The sequence below is a fragment of the Micromesistius poutassou genome, assembly GCF_964030765.1.
Source record: "Micromesistius poutassou genome assembly, chromosome: 14".
Lineage (NCBI taxonomy): Eukaryota > Metazoa > Chordata > Actinopteri > Gadiformes > Gadidae > Micromesistius > Micromesistius poutassou.
The window spans coordinates 12883057-12905525 of NC_140284.1; the positions used below are offsets into that span (position 1 = coordinate 12883057).

Here is a 22469-nt window from a genome sequence, read left to right on the forward strand (position 1 = left end):
AATGTGTAACTTTGATTATTGTTCCTGATGGTGTCTGAACTAGCTCAGTTGCTTTGCATCTTCTCATTACCTATGAGACTATTCTCCTCTTAAAGGGTTGAACAAACAGAAAAGTGAGTAATTAAGGATCAGGCCATCTCAAGAGGTTTTGGATTGACCGGATTAAACTCATATAAACATCCTAATACACAGGAGGCAGTACTTCTAGTTGACTAGCTTCAACTCACTCTGTTAGCCATGGAGGAAATGTGATGTGGGTGATGCAAGATGGTGTAGCTACAGGTGCAACTGACAAATTATTCAGACCATCACATTAATATTATTACAATTGATGTGAGAATGTAATTGCTAGGGTACACAATTAGAAAAAGAAGTAAAGTAAATAAAGTAATTTGATCCCAAAGTACTATAATAAACCTTGCCTCTGGGTTAAAGGACATAGAGAGCACTGTAACACTTCCACAGAGGAGGAAAAAAAAAGAGGACACTGAATAATCACAATCAATTATCTTTATCATAATTCTCTTTAGGAGACAACAGGTGGATTAATATATGGGTTTAGATCTCTTTAGGAACACTTCTTGGGCAGTAAGGATATTCGCCACACACACACAAACCCCCAGCTAAAGGGCACGGCTGCAAACGCTGCTCTGCAGCCACAACAGATCAACCCCTTAGGGCACTGCACACCAAACTTGCACTGCAACCCACTACACAGCAACCCGTAAGGTCAAATCCCACCTGAAGCACCACTGGACGAGCGGTCTAACTCCTGCTATCTCTCCCACTCGGCCCCCAGTACTACCGTGTCTAATTAAAATACATTTCATTAATACACAGAGCCATAAAACATATGGCTCTGTACCATAATACAAAAACGACTAGATTCATCTAAAACTACTTAACTCTCCCAGGGGTTGAGACCCTCCCCCGGGGTTTAGGTGAGTTTATTTGTTTCAGGGACCATGTACAAGATTAGTGATGCACCGATGTGAAAATTGTGGCCGATACTGATAACCGTTATTAATATTGCTGTTATGGCTGATACCGATATTTACCAATGTCGATATCTCTGTATAGAAAACACATTTTTTGATAATCAAATACAGAGCTATTTTCCAAAACACATTTTTTTAAATTTTGTAATTTATTTTCAGAAATGACTGATATTTTGAAACAATTTAAGGCCAACATGTTAAATAAAAATAAATATTCATATAAAAATACATTTTTATAAAGGATACAAGTATGTCCTGAATTCACACTATGAATAAGCCAACCCTGAGTGAGTATTCTCAATAAACATCTAACTCACTTGAGACCAAGTCACTGTATTCTGTTCTGTGAACATTGTACAACAGTTCAAAACTTGAAAGTACAGTAGTAGGCCTTAAATGGCCAAAGTCAAAAGTATTGAAAAAGGTAAAATATGAAAATGGAGCCAGAACAAACTGGACTGAACAGACACTGGTTTTTGCAGTCTCCTGAACTGTAAGTACAGTAACCAAGTACTGTAACTGCCAAGTACTTAGGGTTAGGCCTAACGGACAGGTGCGGACAGGTACTTGCGTGCCACTGGGGCGAGGGCAGGGAAGTGGGTCATGTTGCTTTGCCAGTACTGCAGCGGGCTCACGTTTCTGGGGATGGTGGGCTCACTCAGGTAACCATGCACCTAAAAGAAATATAGACAAGTGCATAAATATACATCTCTGGCAAATCATCAGGAAATTATTATTCAACATTTGTATTCATGACACCAAATTAATTAAAATAACTTAATTAAATTATCTTTTTTTCTTGTGAGGCCAAAACTCTGAATTCATAAAACTGTATAAATCAGTATATGTACACCATAATTTCAATGTAGTAGCCAATTGATAAGATTGTTTCACCATCTATCCACCTACCCCATCATTGGTCAGCCCAGTAGACCCATTACAGGCCTATCACTGAATTTTAGACAAGACAGACTATTGAGTTGCACCCATGTTAGCCGTGGCGTGCACCAGCAATCCTACAAGTTCAATAATGACTATGGACCGCAGTTTTTCACGAGAATTGACTATCAATAAATGATCTGATCGCACAAAGAAATGTGAAATACTTAATTTAAATAAAAGACTATTAAAAGATTATCTGATTCAAATAGTATAGTAACCTAGCCTACCTGCACACTCATTGGACCTGTTGCCTGTTCATCCTGCTCCTTTTCCTCCAGAATTTCATCGAACATGTCCAGGAACGAATGCCCTTCACTTGGCGTACACATTTTCTTGTGGTTCACCTTCTTGCTCAGTGTCTTCTGCGTCTGGTGTAGGCCCATCTGTGGCACTGGCGCTAGTCGTCGCTGACGCTGTCATCTTGTCCACTTCTTTCTCTAGCTTTTTTTTGCCACTTTATTGAGACGAGGTCTGCGTCAAAGAACATAAAACATACACACACACACACTTGCATAAAATCAATAAGTATCATCAGAACCGCTGCTAAGCTTTTGGGGGCCCTATGCTGGTTGTTGGCGGGGGGGGGGGAATCGATGTGAAAATCTGAGTGCAATTCAAAATTAAGAAATAACGGTGGGCCTGTTCGTAATTCATTTAAATATTTTGTAAATTGTAATGTAATGACTATCAACCTTAATTTTGGGGGCCCCCCCAGGTACTTGGGGCCCTACGCGCTCTGCGTACTCTGCGTATGGGGAGCGGCGGCACTGAGTATCATTGAAGTTATGGCCATATGCAGAATTACAGAGTACAGAATGATTATTAGTGCTTATTAGTGCTGACAAGACTGATTACTTAAAGAAGAGGTTACGAATACCGGCGCTTTTGCACTTGGTAAGGCTATGTGTGCGGTGCGGCAACTTTTTATGAGATAGAAAGACCCCCTTAAAGATGAAAAGATAATTCGAACCCTTTGCCGGCAATTTAGCCTATACTAGAGTTCACTCACCGTGTGCCTAATGCTTTACAACATTTCCACCCTCTCAATCAATCAACATATTTTTAGGCTTCAGTGAACTATGCTATTGCTTTTATAAATAAATGAACAGTTAAAGTTAGGCGCAGCGTGATACGGAAATCTCCAAACTGATTGGACGTCATAGCAGTTATGTATATGCCCATTATACCGCAACAACAACAGTTAGGAACCAATCAGATCGCTTGATTTAAACCATTTAAACAAACAAACTTCGAATATGATTTTTGATCCCAAGTACGTGTTCCCTGCCCGCATACACTTCAGCCAAATTGAGCTGCCAAAACTATACGGCAAGGTCCGCGAGCAAGTGGAGAAAGAAATCCATACTATTAAACATTAGTGTTTTTCAGAGATGGAAGGAACTTAAAAAAATTAAAATATTAAGCATTTTTTTCTATTGCAGTTTTGCTCTATAAATGTTCTTAAATACTTCTGTACTATGTGAAATATTTCCTAGTAATACAAAGTACAGTAATAGCTGCCTAACCAGTATTTTACCCCTTCAGAAGCATTTATATCGAAATAAGAAGATAAAAATAACATAATACCGTACCGTCTATGCCTCAAATCATACCGTGATCTAAATTTTTGTCCATACCGTACAGCCCTACCAGATACCTACTTGGTTGAAAATATGAACCTCTAATAAGTTGGTTTAAGAAATATATTTCACAAGTTGGGGAATAGATGGAGGTTGGATGAAATGTATATTGAAGGTACCTGAAGCTTTTTAGAATATTTTTGGGAAATCAACCTTGTTCTAATTATAGATAGAAAGTGAATGATGGTGCTTTCGAGTCTTTCTGGGGGAGCAATACTACAGCACCCCCCTGCTATAACAAACCAAACATGTCATGATCATAGTATAATACTGTCACTACATTAGAACTACACATTATTCAATTAAGAAACCAGAGACTGTTAGTAGTTGGGATAATTGTATCAGTTCAATACAAAATAAGAATTTATATCTATCCATAATAGTTATATCGCCCATTTTCAACCAAAAAGCAAACCATGCTGATTTCTAAAACTAAATAATACAAATTTCCTTTCTCCCCTGGTTTAATGTGATTAAAATTACTACATAATCAATTAAATAGTCTCAACCCAAAGTCTATATACAGAAAACTAATAAGGACACTTTGAACAGGGATATCAGTCAAATTTTATTCAATATAAACACATAATAAACACAAAAATCTGGTGGGAACAAGGCCTAGATAAAAAAATGAAAATACAATATTTGTCAAAAAATGATAGATATTGAGAATGGTATAGCAGGGTTTAACTGTTTAAACATCAGATTTCAAGAATGGTAAATTCGATTTTAACAAAAATAAACTGGACAAACTTACAAAACGTTCGACGTGACATCTGTAATGAATCATTTAAATATTTAAAATTTAAAATGTGATGTAATTGTATATTTCATTCTGTCCCCTCTGTTGAGTTATTCATTTACATTCTTCTTATTACTATTGCTGAATAAAATATTGTTGGCTTTGTAGTTTTGTTCCCATTTATTTTGTATCTCACTATTTTAAGTATAGGCTTGCTGTTTGTCCTGTCGTTTGTGTTGGGATTGATCTGATCTTTTTAGATGCAATGTATCATGTATGACTGAAAAAAAACAATGATAAACATACACATATAAATCAGTGATATACATTGTTAAAAATACCAGGTATTGATGATTTCCCTCATTTTATAGAGAAAACTACTAATTCTGTTTCGCAGTTTGGTCAGCTTGAAACCATAGATAAGGGGATTGATTATTGGAGGTAAAAGGAGAAATTCAATTGCAACAAAATTCTCAAAACTTTGGGATAAAGTGTTAGTGCTAAATCTCATGTACATCAAGTCAAACAGCAACGAAACAACCACATTTAATAAGGACAACAGATGAGGCACACATGTTTGGATAAACTTGCCTCTGCCTTCTTTGGACTTTAGACAGGTCCTGATCAGATACATGTAGGACCCAATGATGAAGACCACGTGGCCCAGGTAGAAGGTGATGTTAAAATATGGAATGACATAGCTTGATATTGAGGTGGAACAAGCTAGTCTGCCAATCAGATAGTTGGCACAGTATATTTTTGGGATGTGTGTGCCACATAACCTGTACGTTGATGTTGTTATTGTGCTAATAAACATCAGATAAAGAGGCAGAAGCCAAGTGAGGAAAACTAGTAGACAGATCCTCTGTTTGGTCATAACAGAGTGGTACACTAGAGGGAAGCATATAGCCACATAGCGGTCATAGGCCATCAGTGCAAGGATGGAAAAGTCCCCACAAGCAGACGAGTGTATAACAAACCCCTGCAGGAGGCATTCAGCATAAGATATGAGATGCTTTGGAGCCAAAAGATCAAATAGAAATTTGGGGTAAAATCCAGCAGTCCCATAAAGTCCATTGATGCACAGATTACACAGAAAGATGTACATGGGTTCATGAAGACTCCTATCTAGAATAACGGCAAGGATAATAGCAGCATTCACCAGCAAAATCACACAGTAAGACAGCAATGTGACAAAGAAAAGTACATATCTATAGTTCACTGTGCCCTCCAGGCCTGAAAGAGTGAAGAAGCTTACAACTGAAACATTATCCATCATACTGTGAAGTTCTTTATCTTCTTTAAAAAATTACATTAAAGTTAGCCACATTCTGTCTGTTAGATATACTTACTCAACCTTCAGCAGTGATGTGTGTGATGTGTCGTTTGTCCACCTGTGAACTCTTATTACCAAAGAGGCCCGCCCACAAAAAGCTCTAGCCAATAGAATGCAGAAACATAAATAAAATCCCACTGGGACAATGAATAAACCTTTTAATTTAGAATTTTAGTTTCCAAATATTTATTTAAAAACGAAAATATCTGTTTTAGTGTGTATGTTAAATTAAATGGTTTTATATCTTAAACTAATTCCGTTGCAAAGAGGAGGCATGCAGCATTGATATCCTAATTTTAAAAAGTTAGCCGGCCAACGCTGACATATTTTGCCTATTGTAAATTGACATGAGACATTGTAAACGTTCACAATCCTGCTCTATATTTTGTTTATCATCATTTATATTATGGGACGGCCAGATTTTACCCCAAATTCTTCTTTGATTTGCTGTCCTCTACTCATCTCATCATATTCTGAGTGTCTTGTACAGGTGTTTGTCATATACTCCTATGCTGCAGGTGACTTCTCTATTCTGGCTCTGATGGCTTATGACAGACATGTGGCTATATTTCACCCTCTAGAATACCTATCAATCATGACTAAAGAGAGAGTTGCCTTTCTATTCTGCTTGTCCTGGGTTGGATCCTTGTGTCTTCAGGTTGTTGTAAGATTGATGACATCAATGCTAGAATTATGTGGGTCTCACATAGATAAACCCTCTTGTGCCAACTGGTCCATTGTTAAACTTTCTTGCACCTCAACAACCACCAACAATATTGTTGGTTTTATAACAATTATTTTCTACTTTTGCCATTATGTGTTTATTATTTGTACATACATGACTTGTCAAAACATGTTTAAGATCTACAGAAGGGAAGAAAAAGTTCATGCAGACATGTCTCCCACATTTACTCTGTCTACAAAATTTCTCCATTGCATTACTGTTGATGCAATGTGATCTTTTGTACACTCCATATGGAACACAATCTGTTCCTCAGAATCTCAGGAACTTCATGGCTGTATAGTTTCTTGCCTTTCCTCCTATTCTCAATCCTCTCATTTATGGACTGAATCTCAATAAAGGTTGAAACAGAATTGGAGGTTTCTTAAAGACCAAGTAGGTTTTGAACAGTCTACCGTGATCAGATTTTTTTTGTACTTAATTTCTATTTGTAAATAAAACGTTTTTTGCAATTTACCAATCTATGGTCAGTTATTTGTAAAACTGCCCGGTATTTGTTATGACCTAGGTGATAAGGTAAAGAAGGGTAGGCTACAGCATCAACCTTTTTTTCCCTAGATTTATTTTTCAGTTTAAGTATTAAACCAACATAAAAATATATAAAATAATAAAATGTATAGAAACCTGTAAAACATTAAAAGGTTTCTCATTTCTCAGTTATATACCATGAAGGTCCACACATCGAATCTGAGCAACAGCAGCGAGAGTCCGGGTCGCCAGCAGAGCAGTGCCATCATCCGGTGGCACTGCTCTGCTGGAGAACCGGACTCTCGCTGCTGTTGCTCAGATTCGTCTTTTATTGTTGTTGCTGCGGCGCAATTTATGTAACAAATTCACTTGCATATTTGTTTGTTACCCGTACGTGTATATGACCTCAGCGATCACCTTTTTGTGACCCATTGTTACTCTGGCCACAGTTGCTCAACTCCAGGACTATAAGGACTAATGGAGCCCGGCTTGACACCCGTTTTCCTCCTGACATTGCTTTCGCTACACCTGTTTTTTCGTGCCAGACAGCACGGACACTACCTGGATCAATCAGTGGTTCATCACTCTCATACACCAGAGAAGCCCTCCTGTCCTTACTGTATCTCAATGTTTCCCATGCTCCAACCTTGCTCGAATCCATCAGAGCCCAGCCGGTAGGCCTGGGTAGATGCCGAAAGAGAAGAGGCCAACGGGGGGGTCAGACAGTGAGTCTGACGGCCTGGACACAATCCACCACTGCCGCCAATGATACTGAGCAATGTCAGGTCACTACAAAACAAAATCGCGGAGCTCCGCATCAACACCAAAGCCTACTACGAGTATTGGGAAGCGGGCATAATCGTGCTGACTGAAACCTGGCTTCACTCTGATTGATTGATTGATTTTGGATTCCCTTGTTGAGGTGGATAATTTCTCCCTTTTCCGGGCGGATAGAACAGCAGCCTCAGGAAAAAATAAAGGTGGAGGCATAGGGGTCTACGTGAACAAAGTGGTGCCAACAGGTCACCGTGAGGACAACGGTATGTAACCCTGAAATTCTTTGCCTGTCGCTAAGACCTTCTTACCTGCCCAGGGAATTTGGGAATATTATCATCTGTGTGGCGTATGTTCCCCCAGGCGCAAAAGCTGAGCATAACGTAACTGACTGCATTCATGATCAACTACAGCACACACCGGCCGCTCCGGTTTTTATCCTGGGGGATTTCAACCATTGCAGACTGTAAATAATGCTACCTGGTTATGAACAATACGTGAGATGTGCTACTCGGAACAATAACATATTGGATAAGTGCTATGGGAATGTGCAAGGTGCCTACACTGCCACACTGAGGCCTCCCTTAGCCAACTCGGACCACAACACAGTTTTAAAGAGCTGTAAACCAACACAAAACCCTTCAAACGACCAGATGCCCTCTCCAGTCATCCGTGCCTGGCTGAGACGGTAGTTAAAGGCAAGCTGGGAAGGGGTACTTTGCTGGTTCTCAGGGTACGGCTTTATCAACCATGGGAGAAGAGGAAAGGCGGCATCTCCTAGCATCACCACTGGCACGTTTACTCCTTGAAAGCTCTCAGTGATGTCAGGGAACAGTGTACCACTCTCACGCTCATACAATGAATTGCCAAACACTGGCGTCATGGACTTTGCCGGGCCAGCCCACATTGATATCCCAGAACCGAAGTCTATGGTCTACCACACCTTGTAGGATGATTGAGTAAAAACCTTTGCGGTTATAGTAGTCTGAAGAGTTGTTAGGTAGGGCTAAAATCGCAATATGAGTACCATTGATAGCCCCTCCACATTGTGGGAAACCTCACCGGTCTCGGAAACTGTGAATAATGTACTTAAAGTCAGGTTCAGAGGGTATTCTGATGTACAAGTACATGTGTACCATGTGTTGCATCTTAGTAACAATGACCACAGCAACATGATTAGCTATGGTAACTACAGTGAAATGGCCAATTCCAAATAAATGGGAGATGGTCCTGAAGTCCACATTTGTTGCCAGTCTCCAGATGCAAATGCCTACACATTGCTCCACGGGCACTGGTTTCCTAAGTGTGGTTGGTCTTTTAACATACCCCCACTCCGACATTGACGTCTAATTGTCGGAGTGGCGGCACTTCCATTGTTTTCAAACGTCCCACCACTCCAACAATTTCTGTTTCCATTGTCAGTGACGGTACTTTACTTATGGTACTACCCGCCATTCCGACATGAGGTCATTAATATAAATGTCATTACTATTATCATTATACTTTAATTAATTAATATGATTATTTCTTAGTTTCATGCGCTGTAGTGTCCTTACACTGACATTCGTCATTGGGGATAGTCGCCGACCCTCATTCTCTGTGGATCTTTGGCCCAAGACATGACAGGACAGACATGGGAATGTCGGTTCTTTTTAGGGAGCCGGCTCATTAGGATCAGCTCACCAACAAGCTCCCAAACGGCTCTTCTTATTAACTTTATTACTTATACCTTTTAGAATTCTGTCAAATGTAGCCCGTTTTGACTTATGTTTCTATGTGTAAGCCTATATATCACTTAAATTATTCAATACATCTTATTAGTATCCAAAGTAAAAAATACATTTTCTAATATCAATAAATTGCTGTAGTCGATTGTTTTCTGTAGTAACTGGGAGGCTTCTTATTTCACATTGAAGGAGCTTTATTTTGTTCCTTACGAACACCGTGTGAAGCTTAACTTAATATGGCAAAAACAGGGGCACATCCCTGACTGAACTTGTTCTGTGCTTTACTGTAGGTTAACTCAAACGTAACAACAGAGGGTTGCTGCCACCTAGTGGACCAGCGGATTAACATGTTTTAATTACTCTGCCCAGTTATCACATCCCTCCCTCCTTAAGCAGGTTGTACATTTTTATTTTTTTCTTTAGGAACATTCTAATAATACAAACATCAGTTTATTTTCTTGTTTGATTAGGTGCCCATATTAAGACCCACTTATCAATGAGTCTCTTTCACTTAGTTCAACTGGAAGTCTTTAAGATAACTGGGCAACTTAGTTTCCCTTTTGGCCAGTCTTCACTGGAGTTTGGTTTGCCACAGCTCTTTGGTCTGAACTTCCTACAGCTTCTGTTGCTGTTGGCTCTTCCAACTGGTCACCACTGAGCACAACCTCCTCAGCATCCAACCATGCTTCATCTTTTTTGTTGGGCTGAGTTGAAACAGTCTGTTGTTTTTCATTGCCTCTTTCTGGTCTCTGGTGGTGAGCATGAATCTGATCCACATGTCTCCTCACTATTCTCTCATCACCCAGCATCACCTTGTATGACACTGGTCCCATCACTGACTCAATGATTCCTGGAATCCACTTGGGTCCAAAACTTAAGTTCTGGGTCAACACTGAATCTCCTGTTTTAAACCAGCGTTCTTTTGCCTTTTTGTCGTGATCTTTTATTTGTCTTTCTTGTTTTTTCTGCACTCAATTGTTGAGGTCTGGGTGGATGGAATCCAAAGTGCAACGTAGCTTTCTCCCGAGAAGCAGCTCTGCTCTGTAGCTGAATAACACTCTGGCTACTTTAGCTGTCAGTGTGCCTTCTGGACATTTTTTCCATTATTCTCTTAAATGTTTGTACCCCTTTCTCTGCTAACCCGTTACTGGAGGCATGGTAGGGTGCAGAGGTCACATGACGGATTCCATTTTTACTTAGAAACACGTTGAACTCTGTGCTGATGAAACAAGTGCCATTATCAGACACCAACAACTCAGGCAGTCCATGGTTACTGAAACTGGTACGCAGGCACTCAATTGTGGTGGCTGAAGTGGCAGAGTTCACTGGATACACGTCCATCCATTTTGAATGCATCTATGAGCACAAAAAACATTTTTCCCATGAACGGTCCGGCATAATCCACGTGAATACGACTCCAGGGCTTGTCGGGCCAATCCCAGGGGTGTAACGGAGCTGGTGCCGGGATGTTGCGATGCTCCTGACATGTTGTACAGGCCTTTACCGTATCCTCCACCTCTTTGTCCAGCTTCGGCCACCATACGTAACTCCTAGCCAATGCTTTCATCCTGGAGACTCAGGGCTCCAGACTAACTTTTTGCATTGGTTGCACTGGTGCGCCTAACTTTTTTTTTTTTTTTTTTTTTGGTGCACCAGCAGAAAATTGAGGTGCACCCACAATTTTCATTGCGTCGCCTTTAACGCCAAATGGTCACCTTTTTATAGCTTTCCATAACTTTCATATAATGTGAATGATTTTTTAACAACAATAAGGTGTAGAGAAATGCTTTATTTTAAATTTGGAATTTGTAGAGTGGCATTTCACCCTGCTCATCCTGCTGCCTCTTCTGCAGCCTAAGATCAGCCATGAACTGTGACAGTCTGCCCCCAGGCTTAGGTCTTGCAGCCATCACCTCTGTGGGCACCAGCAGATTTTCAAGAGCACAAACTGCCTGATGTAGGATGGTTTCATTTTTCTGAAGTAGGAGACTAAACTTGGTTATTCCAGCAAAAACATCAGCCAGAAAGTGACAAAAAGCCGCAAAAGTGGCATCTTCAATTGATTTCTTGACCTTTCTGGCTCGTCCTGCAATATCTGCATTGGCAGAGGACCTTGCCAAATGGTCCATATGACAGTAGACTGTAGTGAACTGGCCATGGCCATTCTGTCCGGGTCTGAGGAATGTCTCCAGGGCCCTGGAGACATGCGGAAGCCATTGTGTTCCTTTAACCCCACCGGGGACTAGGACATTCACTCCCAGGTCTGCTCCAATGGCCTTCAGCTCCCTCATTGATTTTGGACTAAAATGGTACGTCTTCCACACCAAATGTAGCAGATCATATACTTGACCAATCATAGCATTGTCCCTCTGGACTGACAACATAGCCAATTCCAGTCTGTAAAGATACATCACAATTAATCTACAAATAGATAAACTAGATAGATAGGCCTACCTGTGAGGCATACAGTGAAAGGGCACAACGAAATCTCCTGCATCTCTTTGTAAAAGGGCTATAATGCCCCCCTTGTGGCCTAGGTTAACTGCAGAACCATCAGCACTGATGGGCAAAACAGCCCAATGAGCACACCACATGATATGTACATTATGAACACACCACATGATACGTACATTACGAATATAGTTAACCCGTGTTCTAAACTAACACACACATAACCAGCTATTCTTCAGGTCAAGGCCTGAGCCGGAGGCCGGATGTCCCAACATGGAGAGATGCTAGAGACTCAGACAATGCACCACACATTCGCAAACCCTGGAGCCAGTCTACTGATAACATAGCACCCATAACTCCCAAGATACTCCTTGGGAACCCCTCGCACCTGGTCAGAAGGAACAGTGAGCACTCATAAATTGTATCAGTGCCCAGAGGCTCAAGGTCAAGATGAGCACTCAGAGACACACACAAACACCTACCCTAAGCACACACACCTCGTTAGGAGGAAAAACACAGCATAAGACCATACCACACAGATCATCTCACACACTTCTGAAGCAGAACTTCCACGGAGACGAAGCTCCAGACGACCTCAGCGCTGATAGGGACTTAGAAATATTCGATCGTTCACGCTTTACAAACCTGTATCACTTTTACCACTTTACTTAATAAATCCGAGGCCCTCGTGCTGACAGACTTTATTACCTCTCCGTCTCATTTTCTCTGGTCAAGTAACTAGACAGACTGATTTTCCCAACAGCACCCAGAGCAACCGTTTTCCCCAGCCAATCTGCACACTGATGCCCAAGCGCAGCAAATGCTTGCTTTGTGGCAGCATAAATTCCTAAAGAATAAAAAGAGGTCACTAGCCTATAGATTGCAAAAGGGAAACTGTTTATGTGATCTTAGGCTACTTAACTTTTTATTTATTCATTTTTAATAATATTAAGGAATACTAAACAATTTTCTTAAGATTTCTATTTCGTTATCTCTCATGCTGTAATGTGGCTGGGCCTTCAAACGTAGGCCTACCTTGTGCATGTCCATGCTCCACCTCGACGTGTCCTATTAATGTGCTGACCGGCCGTCCTTTCCGCATAATGCGGCTGTAGATAATCACGCACTCCTTTGTAGAGATGTCTATGTCGCCGTCAATCATGTGTGACGGGTGGGAGGGGGATAACCCAGCGATGCACCTGGTTCCAATTGGCATAGTTGGGTTTGGGAGGTCACCTGACGCTTTCTCATCACGTGACCAGTAGTGGCGCAGGTAGAATAGGGCTGGCAGTCACTTTTTAATCAGATGGCACGTTTAACGTAGTGGCTGGTTGTTTGCGTGGAAACTCTGCCGGCGGTGACTTAATACGAGATAGGTAAGGGAAGCGTCTTTGTCTAAACTGTTTAGGTATAGAGATCAATACATGCCGTAAGCATACACACTTTGTGTTGATTTAACATTTCAGTTTATCGGTCGTCTGGTGCCTGATGGTTCACATTGGCGGCAGGACGTGCATGCTCCCTCGTTTGCATCGCGTTCCAACAGTGGATGGCTCGCAGTATGAATGGTTATTGAAGATTGTATGAAGGTAAATGTTATGTTTATTAAAGTGTCAATTCATGAATGAATTAGGTTAAGAAATGTATGTGCTGCTATGTATTGATGTGAGGTGATCATTGTTTTTATAGTTGTTGAAAGTAATAATTAACAAACTAATGTGGTCTTTTGTTAATTCCAGGAGCGGATTGTAGCCACTGTTTTTCTCCTACTTAAAATTGTTTAGTTCTGTATGCCTGATCATTGTGTAAGACCACCTCCAACTTATGTGGTTTATTTATTTTCTTTTTTTTTTTGGCAAGGTTTGATTCTTTTAACCTAGGAAACTCACTGGAATATATGGAATAATACAGAACTTTGTAGACTTAAAACTTCTTTATTTTACCTACGGTATTCAGTCAGTGTTACATTTTATAAAATAATAAAAGTGCAGTAAACAGTAAAGATTAATACAATATAACAATATAGTATGAAAAAACACATTCACATTCACATGCACACAAAAACACAAGAACAAAAAACTATTTACAAAAAAACTATTTACATGCAGGCCATCTGGTCCTCAGGCCATTGTCTTTGAAAAGAATCTGAAATGGAGAGCATTGCAAAAGAGGTTTTAATAATAACATAAGTGAGGTTTTGTATAACAGTAACCTGTTGCTTTGTATGAAATTATAATAATTACCTGTATTTTGCAGATTTAGGGCCAACGTACGGGTCCCCAATCATGTGGTGCTGGAGGAACCCCAGGGCCTGCGAGTATATCCTCGGGTAGTCCAGCTGTGTTGCGTAATACACCCCCAGGAGGACTGTAGTCGCATCTAACACAGTTTTTGATTGTGTGAAGATGACGATGCCGTCCGCAACCACAAACGCCTCCTCTAGCTGACCAGCCTCCATGTGTAGTACAAGCCGGGGAGCCTCCATTGAATTGGTTGATGGTACCGAGACAGTTGAGACATCCTACAAAAATATGGGACAAAAGTCTGTTTAAAAAATGAGTTAAGGTATGCTCAAAATTTGTTACAGGGGAAGAATAGCAGAAAGCATTTACTTTGATAAACCCCCACACGCTGCCATAGTGGTAGGGGAAACACTGTAATGCATCATCCCGTTGTGAAGCCCTTGTGTGTTACACATTTTAAATAAAGTCTGACCTTCTCAACAGTTAAAAATGAGCCCGATTTGACTCCATTGCCCCGGTTGAACTTAGTCTCCTCCTCAATGGCCTCTAGAACTGCAAGCATTTGCAGGTCACCCTAAAATAGAAAGAAGGAATTTATCAATCCGTGGACAATATGCACCTCAATTCAACTCATAATGACCTCTGGACAACAATATTTCCAAACCTGGTTTTTCACTCCTTTGAATGCTTCCACTTTGTCAATCAGTATTTTTGCCCGCTCTGAAATTGAGTCGAAGCGGGGTTTTTTTCCGAGAATCATTTCTAATTCTGCGATTATCTGTTGAATACAAAGACATACAGTATTTTCAGCAAAAAGGTAGGTTTGTTTTGTTTTACTGCAGGGTATTAAACATATTTAAATATAACACTTACAAACTTCCCATATTCAAAGCAGGGGAAGATTTCCATAATAGGTTTCACTTTTCCCACTGCAAGGGTAAGAACCCACTCCCTCCTGGATTGGAATGTTTCCTTCAGAAGCATGAGCAGGTGCCTGTCAATAGGACCAAAACAAATGTTAGAAATAATGATTCTTAAAAAACAGATCCCTAACTCAAAGACTTTTTTTTTTTTTTTTCATTTTCTTCAAATTCAGCATCACTGGCTGTTAATTGAGAAATAGACACTGAAAGTTCAGCATGACTAATATTTGAGAAGTTCAATTTCAAGTTCAGCATTAATAAATATAACCTCTTTTGTGATTCTTGAATCAAGAATTGTTTGGGACCAAGAATCAATTCAGAAACTCAAAAACTATCTGTTAATTTTGCTCTGTTGTGTTTAAAGTTATAGTCAACTTTTTTTCCATGGGCCAGTGAAAAATATTGAACTGCAATACAAATTTAAAAAAAAAAGTCTTGTGATATAATTATATTGGGAGGTCCTGGCAGATTCTCATCCCTACCTGTCATTGGAGTTAACTTTTTTGTGCTCCTTCTGGAGCTCTTCAGTGTGCCTTTTGTACTCCTCCTCTGTTAAGTTGTTTTGTGTCTGAGTGTTGTGAGTTGTCAGTTGTGAATGTGTGGAGGCTGTGGTGGTGTTGGGCGTGTTGGTGACATAGTCTGAGCTTTTCCTTTTCATTGACCACCTCACATGCCTGATCTTCTGGCTGAGGGACTTTGTATATAATGACTGCAAGACAGGAAAAAAACAAATCAGGCAATAATATTACTGTATATCTACAGGGCCATTGTTTGCCCTCTGTATTACAATCAGGGTATTTTTTGTGCTAATTTGCTCCAAGTCGCTGTGTGATCCCTGTATGAAATGTGTGAGGCAATTAAGTCATGAGGCTGCAACATTGAAACTTGAATGAAAATGTGACATCCTGCAACAACATTAATCCCACTAGTAGCTGATCATATTCTTGTCAAGGAAAACACTATGACTACAACTGTCCTTAAATAAAAAATAAAAATAAGCTTACCCATGGCTCTGTCCCCTCATGCTGAATGCATGGAAATTTTCCAAACATTTGGCGCCCTATTGCTCTGTACTCTGAGCTGTCTTTCAGTTCTGGGTACTTGGCCAGATAAAAATGTGCAGCTTCTTCAACCATTTTACTCCACACCACTCTTGCATTGCCTTGCCCCAGGTGTTGGGCCACAAATGCTGAGAAAGTAGGCGGTGGTGTGTGAGCTCCAACAACTGCAAAAGAGAAATTGTACACAGAGTTAGGGTTACGGCTAATTGCAAGACCATTAAGCTGGCATTAAAGCAGAAGTAAGCGATCCGGTCGTTTGGCTAATGCTGCGTTCCAGGCAGGCTTTGGAAACCGTAAATTACAGCATCAAGTCACGACTTACGACTTTGTAGCGTTCCAGGCAACCCACAACTCGCGTTTCTCCGACCTGTTTTACCTGTGAAAGTCACTGACGGCCACTCGTAACTTCTGACCCGTGAAGTTGTACCAGATCGAACTGGTACGACTTCACACCATTACACCATTACTTCACACCATAACGTCTTGTCTGCCGATGGAGTTAGCAGCCCCCACCCTCGTCATGGATCTATTGGTCCTCGTCCCTACATCACCACATTCAGGCGCATCCCTTGGTTGCACACACAGAGAGGACTGCCCCTTTATGCCGTTCTCTCTCCTCATTGGATAAAAATTGTAGGATACGAGAAAAGTTTTCTCCTCGGCTCAGAGCAGAGCAGAGTGACTGACAGACCCGTGTTTCAGTCCAAACACTATGTAAGTGATTGCTGTCGGAAGATACAACTATAACACAAAAATATCGCTTACTTCTGCTTTAAGTTTCCTAGCAATATTAAACAACAGAGGGACCACTTTCTGTGTGCAGAGTACAAAAAACAATGTTTTTTTGTTAAATTAATCTGTGCAGTTGTAACAGAAATTATACTCCATAATTCAGAACAAAAAAAGAGTTCAGATAAAATCATTATAAAGTTGTGTGAAGAAGTAGGTTAAAGATTTCAAATTCAACTTACAACTACGGTTTTGCACTGTTCTTGGATTTGTTTCCACCATCATCCCATTATCTGTTGGTGCAGGTCTTCCGGGGTCATCTAAATTTTGATTTGACATTCATATTCATCAACAGCTGAATACATACACTGCCAGTCAATGTACATTTTGCACTTGTATACTTACTAATAGTTGGATCAGTGTCCTCCTGGGGTTGAGCTGGCTTATCTTTTTGTTGCTGTACATCATCCACTGAAAATCAAAATTAAATCATGAAATCATAGCAGAGAAATGTGCCCTATGACTGTACACATATCATCACAACCAACTCAAGCTAATAAAAATAAACTGTTTTATAGCTATTATGAAATTCATTGTGGGGGCTCTTATGTCAACACAAGTTATGCCCACCATCGCAAATTTGAGTTGGCTGTGACCTTGTGTATTATATGTGAACAGAGGTCACTGGTTGGGCTAAGAGATTAGCTGCTGCTCACATGTGATCACATTGATAACTCTCTTAAGCCCCAGGCACACAGCCCAACTTACTTTCCCAACACTCTCCCTCCATTAACACCATAAATATTTGGCTTTGAAGTTCTTCAAGGAACGAGTCTTCGTCCACCTCTGTGCCACATGCTTCCAACAACAGGGCATGTCCTCTGCCTGACAGGCCAAGCTTCAGTGCCCCTGCAGGATTAAAGAGATGAACAAGACAACACAGATTCATGAATGTGGATATAGATCACAATCAATAATGAAAGCAAATACATTTTTCATTATCTTTTTGCCATAGTTACCCTTCTCTATAGCCTCCTGTACAGTTGCAGCTATGATGAGCTTTTTTGTCTTCCTGTTTCTGCTCCACACCTTCAAGACTGGCATTGTATCTGGGGTCCATGGTGTGTAGAAAATCACAAAGAAATTAAAAAAAATAAATAGTGAAAATAAAAATCACAAAAAAAAAAAAAAAAAAGAAAAGAGTGAAAAGAAAAAGAAAAGAAATGGAACTTATAATAGTTCACACGTAGTGGCAAACTGATTAATGACAGCTAGCCTGTGTTTGTAGGTGTATGCAGAGAGTGGCCATTTGCAGTCCAACTCCTGGTAGGTAACCAGACTACGTGTGTTGGTGAGCCTGAGGACATACGCAATGATATGACTGTCGTAGTACTCCACTTCTGTTTTCTCAACTACAAAGATCTTCTGTTGTTCGTAGACTACAATGTCTCTCACGATACCAAACTGTGGAACCTCGTCAACATAGCCTAGTCTGAGGCATGATTGTCTGCGATAGTCATGGCCATGGATCTGAAGAGATTTGGATCGATACAGTTGAATTGCTTCTATATCGATGTCTGGTTGTGCCAGAATGTCCCCTAGTCTGTCCAAGAGGTCAGGGTACTCAGCAGAAAATGAAATGGCTTGGCCCTCTCTAACTATGTCACCTGAGTACAGGAAGTTTTCTGCTTGCCCAGCTGCACTATAGCACATATGCATTTGGTGTTTTTTTGCAATGCTGAGGGGAAGGTTTTTGAAGCACCTCCACTTCTTTGTTTTGAAGTACCCGTGTTTCGCTTCAAATCTCATACACCAGTGGTACCTGCCCGGACCATAATTTAACAGCTGCTGAGGAAAATGCATGAGGTAGTGCATTTTGGGTATGATGCTTGCCCTAGGGTATTCCCTTTGGAACACTACATGGTGTGTATGGATCATCTGATCCAGCTGAGCCACAGTCATTTTGTCTGCTGATGGACTCAGACAGAGGACTGTGATTAACACCAGCCGCAAGAAGTTCTCCCATTTGTTGTTATGTGCAGGGATGAATTGGCCTATCATGTAGGGTAACGTAAGACAGAGGGTGAGAGTGGCTGCAGCTGTCTGAGATAATGGTCTTTCTCTGTAGATGTGTGTTTTTTCAATGGGTGACGGCCTGTTTTTTATGTCTATGTGTGTGTATTTAAAACTACTAATCAGAGAATTCAATGTTCCTAAACTAAAAAAGCCGTCCACATAAATAAACTGATAAAGCATGAGCTGCAGCTCATATCGCAGAACACCCTCTAAAAGGACATGCATGGGGTCGTGCACCAGTCCTGTGCAGACTGGAAAATCTGGTATCTCCAGTAAGGCACTTGTACTATTGATACCCCACATTTTGCTCCAATAGGTTCTGCTTTGCTTGCTTAGACCCTCTAACGTGTGGCACCTTCGTCTATGCTCCCCCTCATCCCTTGGTATGAAGTTCCCTTCAATCAAAGTTTGTCTCATTTCAGTTTTTGAAGCATTGCATGTCCGACAGCCTTTCAGTGCAAATGACACCCCCTCTTTAAACCCGCCTAGCCACTGGGCAGCTAAAGTGTCACACGGTGCCAAGAGAAGTGCCCCCTCAATGTTATGCTGTGAGCCGTTAATACTCATCTCTATTCCTCCCTGACCAAGTCTACTTGTTGTCTCCGTGAAGTCCTGCAAAAATACATCAATACCAAATTCCCGTATGTCTTTTGTTTTAGCAACACCCAACAACTGAATGGCTGAGAGACGTGATCTTGAAGTGGGTGGAATGTTTCCTAGAGTCCAATAGAACATGCTTAATTTGTGTTTTTTAGTGTGTGTGCCAATTGGATTTACGATTTCAATGTCATCACAGTTGAGGATTATTTGTAATGCATTTGCGTTTCTCGAAAAGAGAGGGTGGCTTTTGTAAATGCTACCATCACAGATGTCAAACATGACATCAGATGTGGAGATATGAGGATTTGAGACATGATGCCAAATTTCTGGAATTTCCAGGAATGACTTCAAACTTTTCTCAAAGGGCACACAGTAGCCATAAAATCTTTTGTTTTTTACATGACCGTTTTCACACACCACCTTACTCCCAAAATAGACTGGCTCGGGATTAAGCAGGCCAAATCTTCTCTCATAGAAACGTTGTCTTTTTTTGTGTGTGTTAATGTCGAAAAACATGTCTTTTGGCATCAATGTCCTTAGAACATTTCTATCAAGAGGTCCACCATTATCAACTTGTTGCACAATCTGATTAGTGTACAAGTCCAATATTTCGTTAATCACTGATGTTGTTGTGGCGATAATGTCATCAATGGCATTTTCTGCTACATTGTGTTTGGCTTGGAGAGCCATTGCATATTTCCCAGCAAAAAGTACTGATCTGGGGTTTGCTCTCCTGCCTCTGTCTCAGTACACCCATCTGCAATTACATTCTGGGGCTCATTTTCAATTTGAGAAGCTATTTCTTGTTGTTTATGCTTTCGGCATAAATGTGCTTTATAGGCACTCCAACTTTTTGTAGCATAGCTACAGTTAGAAATGGAACATGTAACGAAGAAGTTTGGGTCATGTCTGTGAGTTCTAACGATATGTGATTTAAATTTTCTCAATATTGATGTAGAGAAAAAACACATAGAACAATGGAGAATGGACATCGCCTACATACGTACAGACTGTGACTTGAGTAATAAGTAGGATAAATATACAATAAATAAATAAATAAAAGAAAATTGGTGCTAAGAAAACATTAGATACAGCTGCAAGAAAAAAGGAAATAGCTGTTATGTTATGATGCGTGTGTGTGTGTGTGTGTGTGTGTTCTGTTACCTTCAATGTTCTCTTGAATTCAACCGGTGACATCAACAACTCATGGACCTGTAGAACCAAAGTACAACATGATTTAAAGCTCAACTTCATAAGCAAATCATGGGGGGTGGTAATACATTAATAATAATAATAATAATAATAATGATAATCATTAATAATAGCAATAACCAATTCTGCACTGCAAACACTTTTTGAAAGGTGGCTTAAATGCACTGGTCTATCACAATACTAACTAATTTAAAAATGCAAGACAGTCTGGCTGCAGACCTGCACTGTCAGGACCCTTCCCTTAATGCAGACCTGCACTGTGAGACCACCTGCACTGTGGGGACGGAAGTTGATTCGAAACTTTTCAAAATAAAAGCGAATAAACCAGAAGCACGTATTTTTCGTTCCCCATGTAAATATACTTTATTTCTTGGGGCTTCATAATGTAGGTAAATATAATGTACAGTGCAGGTCTGCAAGGAAGGGTCCTGACAGTGCAGGTCTGACCCCTCAAACGCCCACTGTAATGAGTTGTTGTATCCATGGTTGTTGTCCGTTCGCGTTTGCCATTGGGCTTCCGTAGCGGCGCGCCTGTATGTCTCTAACTCATGGATCTATAATATAGCTAATACATCCATGCCCTAACTACACCATCTGTGTGCAAGAAGTAAACACAAGTCCTGTGTAATACCGGTGTTATGGCCCAACTGGTTTCTGCGTTAACTGGTTCCTTTATTCAACAGCTGCAGCTGTGCTGTGCTTCCATTCCTCACAATAATAATAATAATAATAATAATAATAATAATAATAATAATAATAATACATTTTATTTGTAATGCACTTTACATTTAAGCATGCACAACATATTACCAGCGATTTCAAGTTCACATCTACTGCAGCGAATAGCCTATGCTTCTTTGAGTGAGCACGGCAACCATTAAAAACAGAAACCAAATGGCAGAGATCGGGCCGGAACCATCACTCGCACCCGGACCAGGTGATGGTTCTCATCCGGACCGGAGACCTTCTCCTGCAGCTCCACAGACGAGGTGTTGTCTGGAGCTGCAGGTGTTCTTTTTTCTTTTCTTTTTTTTTGGCAACGTCCTTGCAGATGATGCACGCTGCAGTGGGTGTGAACTTCTACTTGAAAATCGCTGGTATGTTGTGTATGATTATTAATTTGTGAGGAACATAAGCGCACCACAGCTGTTGAAGGAACCAGTTAAAGCAAAAAGCAGTCGGGCAATAGCCGGCCTCGTAATTAGCCCACGCCAGGCAAGTACGCTCTCCACCCACGGCATCCAACGAAAACGATGAACGGTTAAGGGGACTATTTAGCCTACTTACTATTTAACTTACAAGCATGAAAGCTAAGACAATTTAATATCTGTTAATCACAATCAATAGCGGTAAATCACTGCATTCCACAGACAGACCGTTGCTATGTAACAGACCGTTGCTCGGGACGCCATTCCGATCTCAGCTGATAATCAGCTGGTTACTATGCGCACATAGCAACACCAACAGCTGTTTAACCGCTACTGGCATTTTTTTTCAGAGGCAATTTATAGATAAAAAAGATCACATTTTAATCAAAATGTTTTCTGAAATTGTTTATTTTACCCATAAGCAGTGCAATACGTAGGGTAATAAGTGAGCAGGTTACATTATTCCTCACTTTACTAGTAAACTGTAGCCGGTGGCCGTTAAGATTCATGTTAAACGATGTGAAAAAAGTCTCAACGTCTTGTAAATGTAAACCGTTATTCATCTTCTGCTTTAATAATACGAATATTTGTAGCCTAATGATTAAAATATGCCTACTACTTAAATTAAAAGTCGATCTCAATTAATCGCCGAGTCTT

General features: G+C 40.5%; 2 protein-coding genes and 1 pseudogene across 3 annotated transcripts; 1 reads left to right on the plus strand and 2 right to left on the minus strand.

Annotated features, from left to right (window-relative positions):
• Positions 1 to 4653: 4653 nt before the first annotated feature.
• On the minus strand, positions 4654 to 5601 carry LOC311358866 (olfactory receptor 1D2-like; the record flags this gene model as incomplete). The annotated part of the gene is made up of 1 exon (XM_084478966.1): positions 4654 to 5601. The coding sequence occupies one exon, from the start codon at positions 5599 to 5601 to the stop codon at positions 4654 to 4656; it is 948 nt and encodes a 315-aa protein (XP_084335092.1).
• A 462-nt stretch (positions 5602 to 6063) lies between these two features.
• Positions 6064 to 6746, plus strand: LOC311358867 (olfactory receptor 6N1-like; annotated as a pseudogene). Its single transcript has one exon. The product of its transcript is annotated as an olfactory receptor 6N1-like (transcript).
• Positions 6747 to 11162: 4416 nt separating this feature from the next.
• On the minus strand, positions 11163 to 12982 carry LOC311358868 (zinc finger protein 862-like; the record flags this gene model as incomplete). The annotated part of the gene is made up of 4 exons (XM_084478967.1): positions 11163 to 11766; positions 11824 to 11911; positions 12569 to 12667; positions 12856 to 12982. 4 exons carry the CDS (start codon positions 12980 to 12982, stop codon positions 11163 to 11165), a joined length of 918 nt encoding a protein of 305 aa, XP_084335093.1.
• Between the last annotated feature and the right edge of the window lie 9487 nt (positions 12983 to 22469).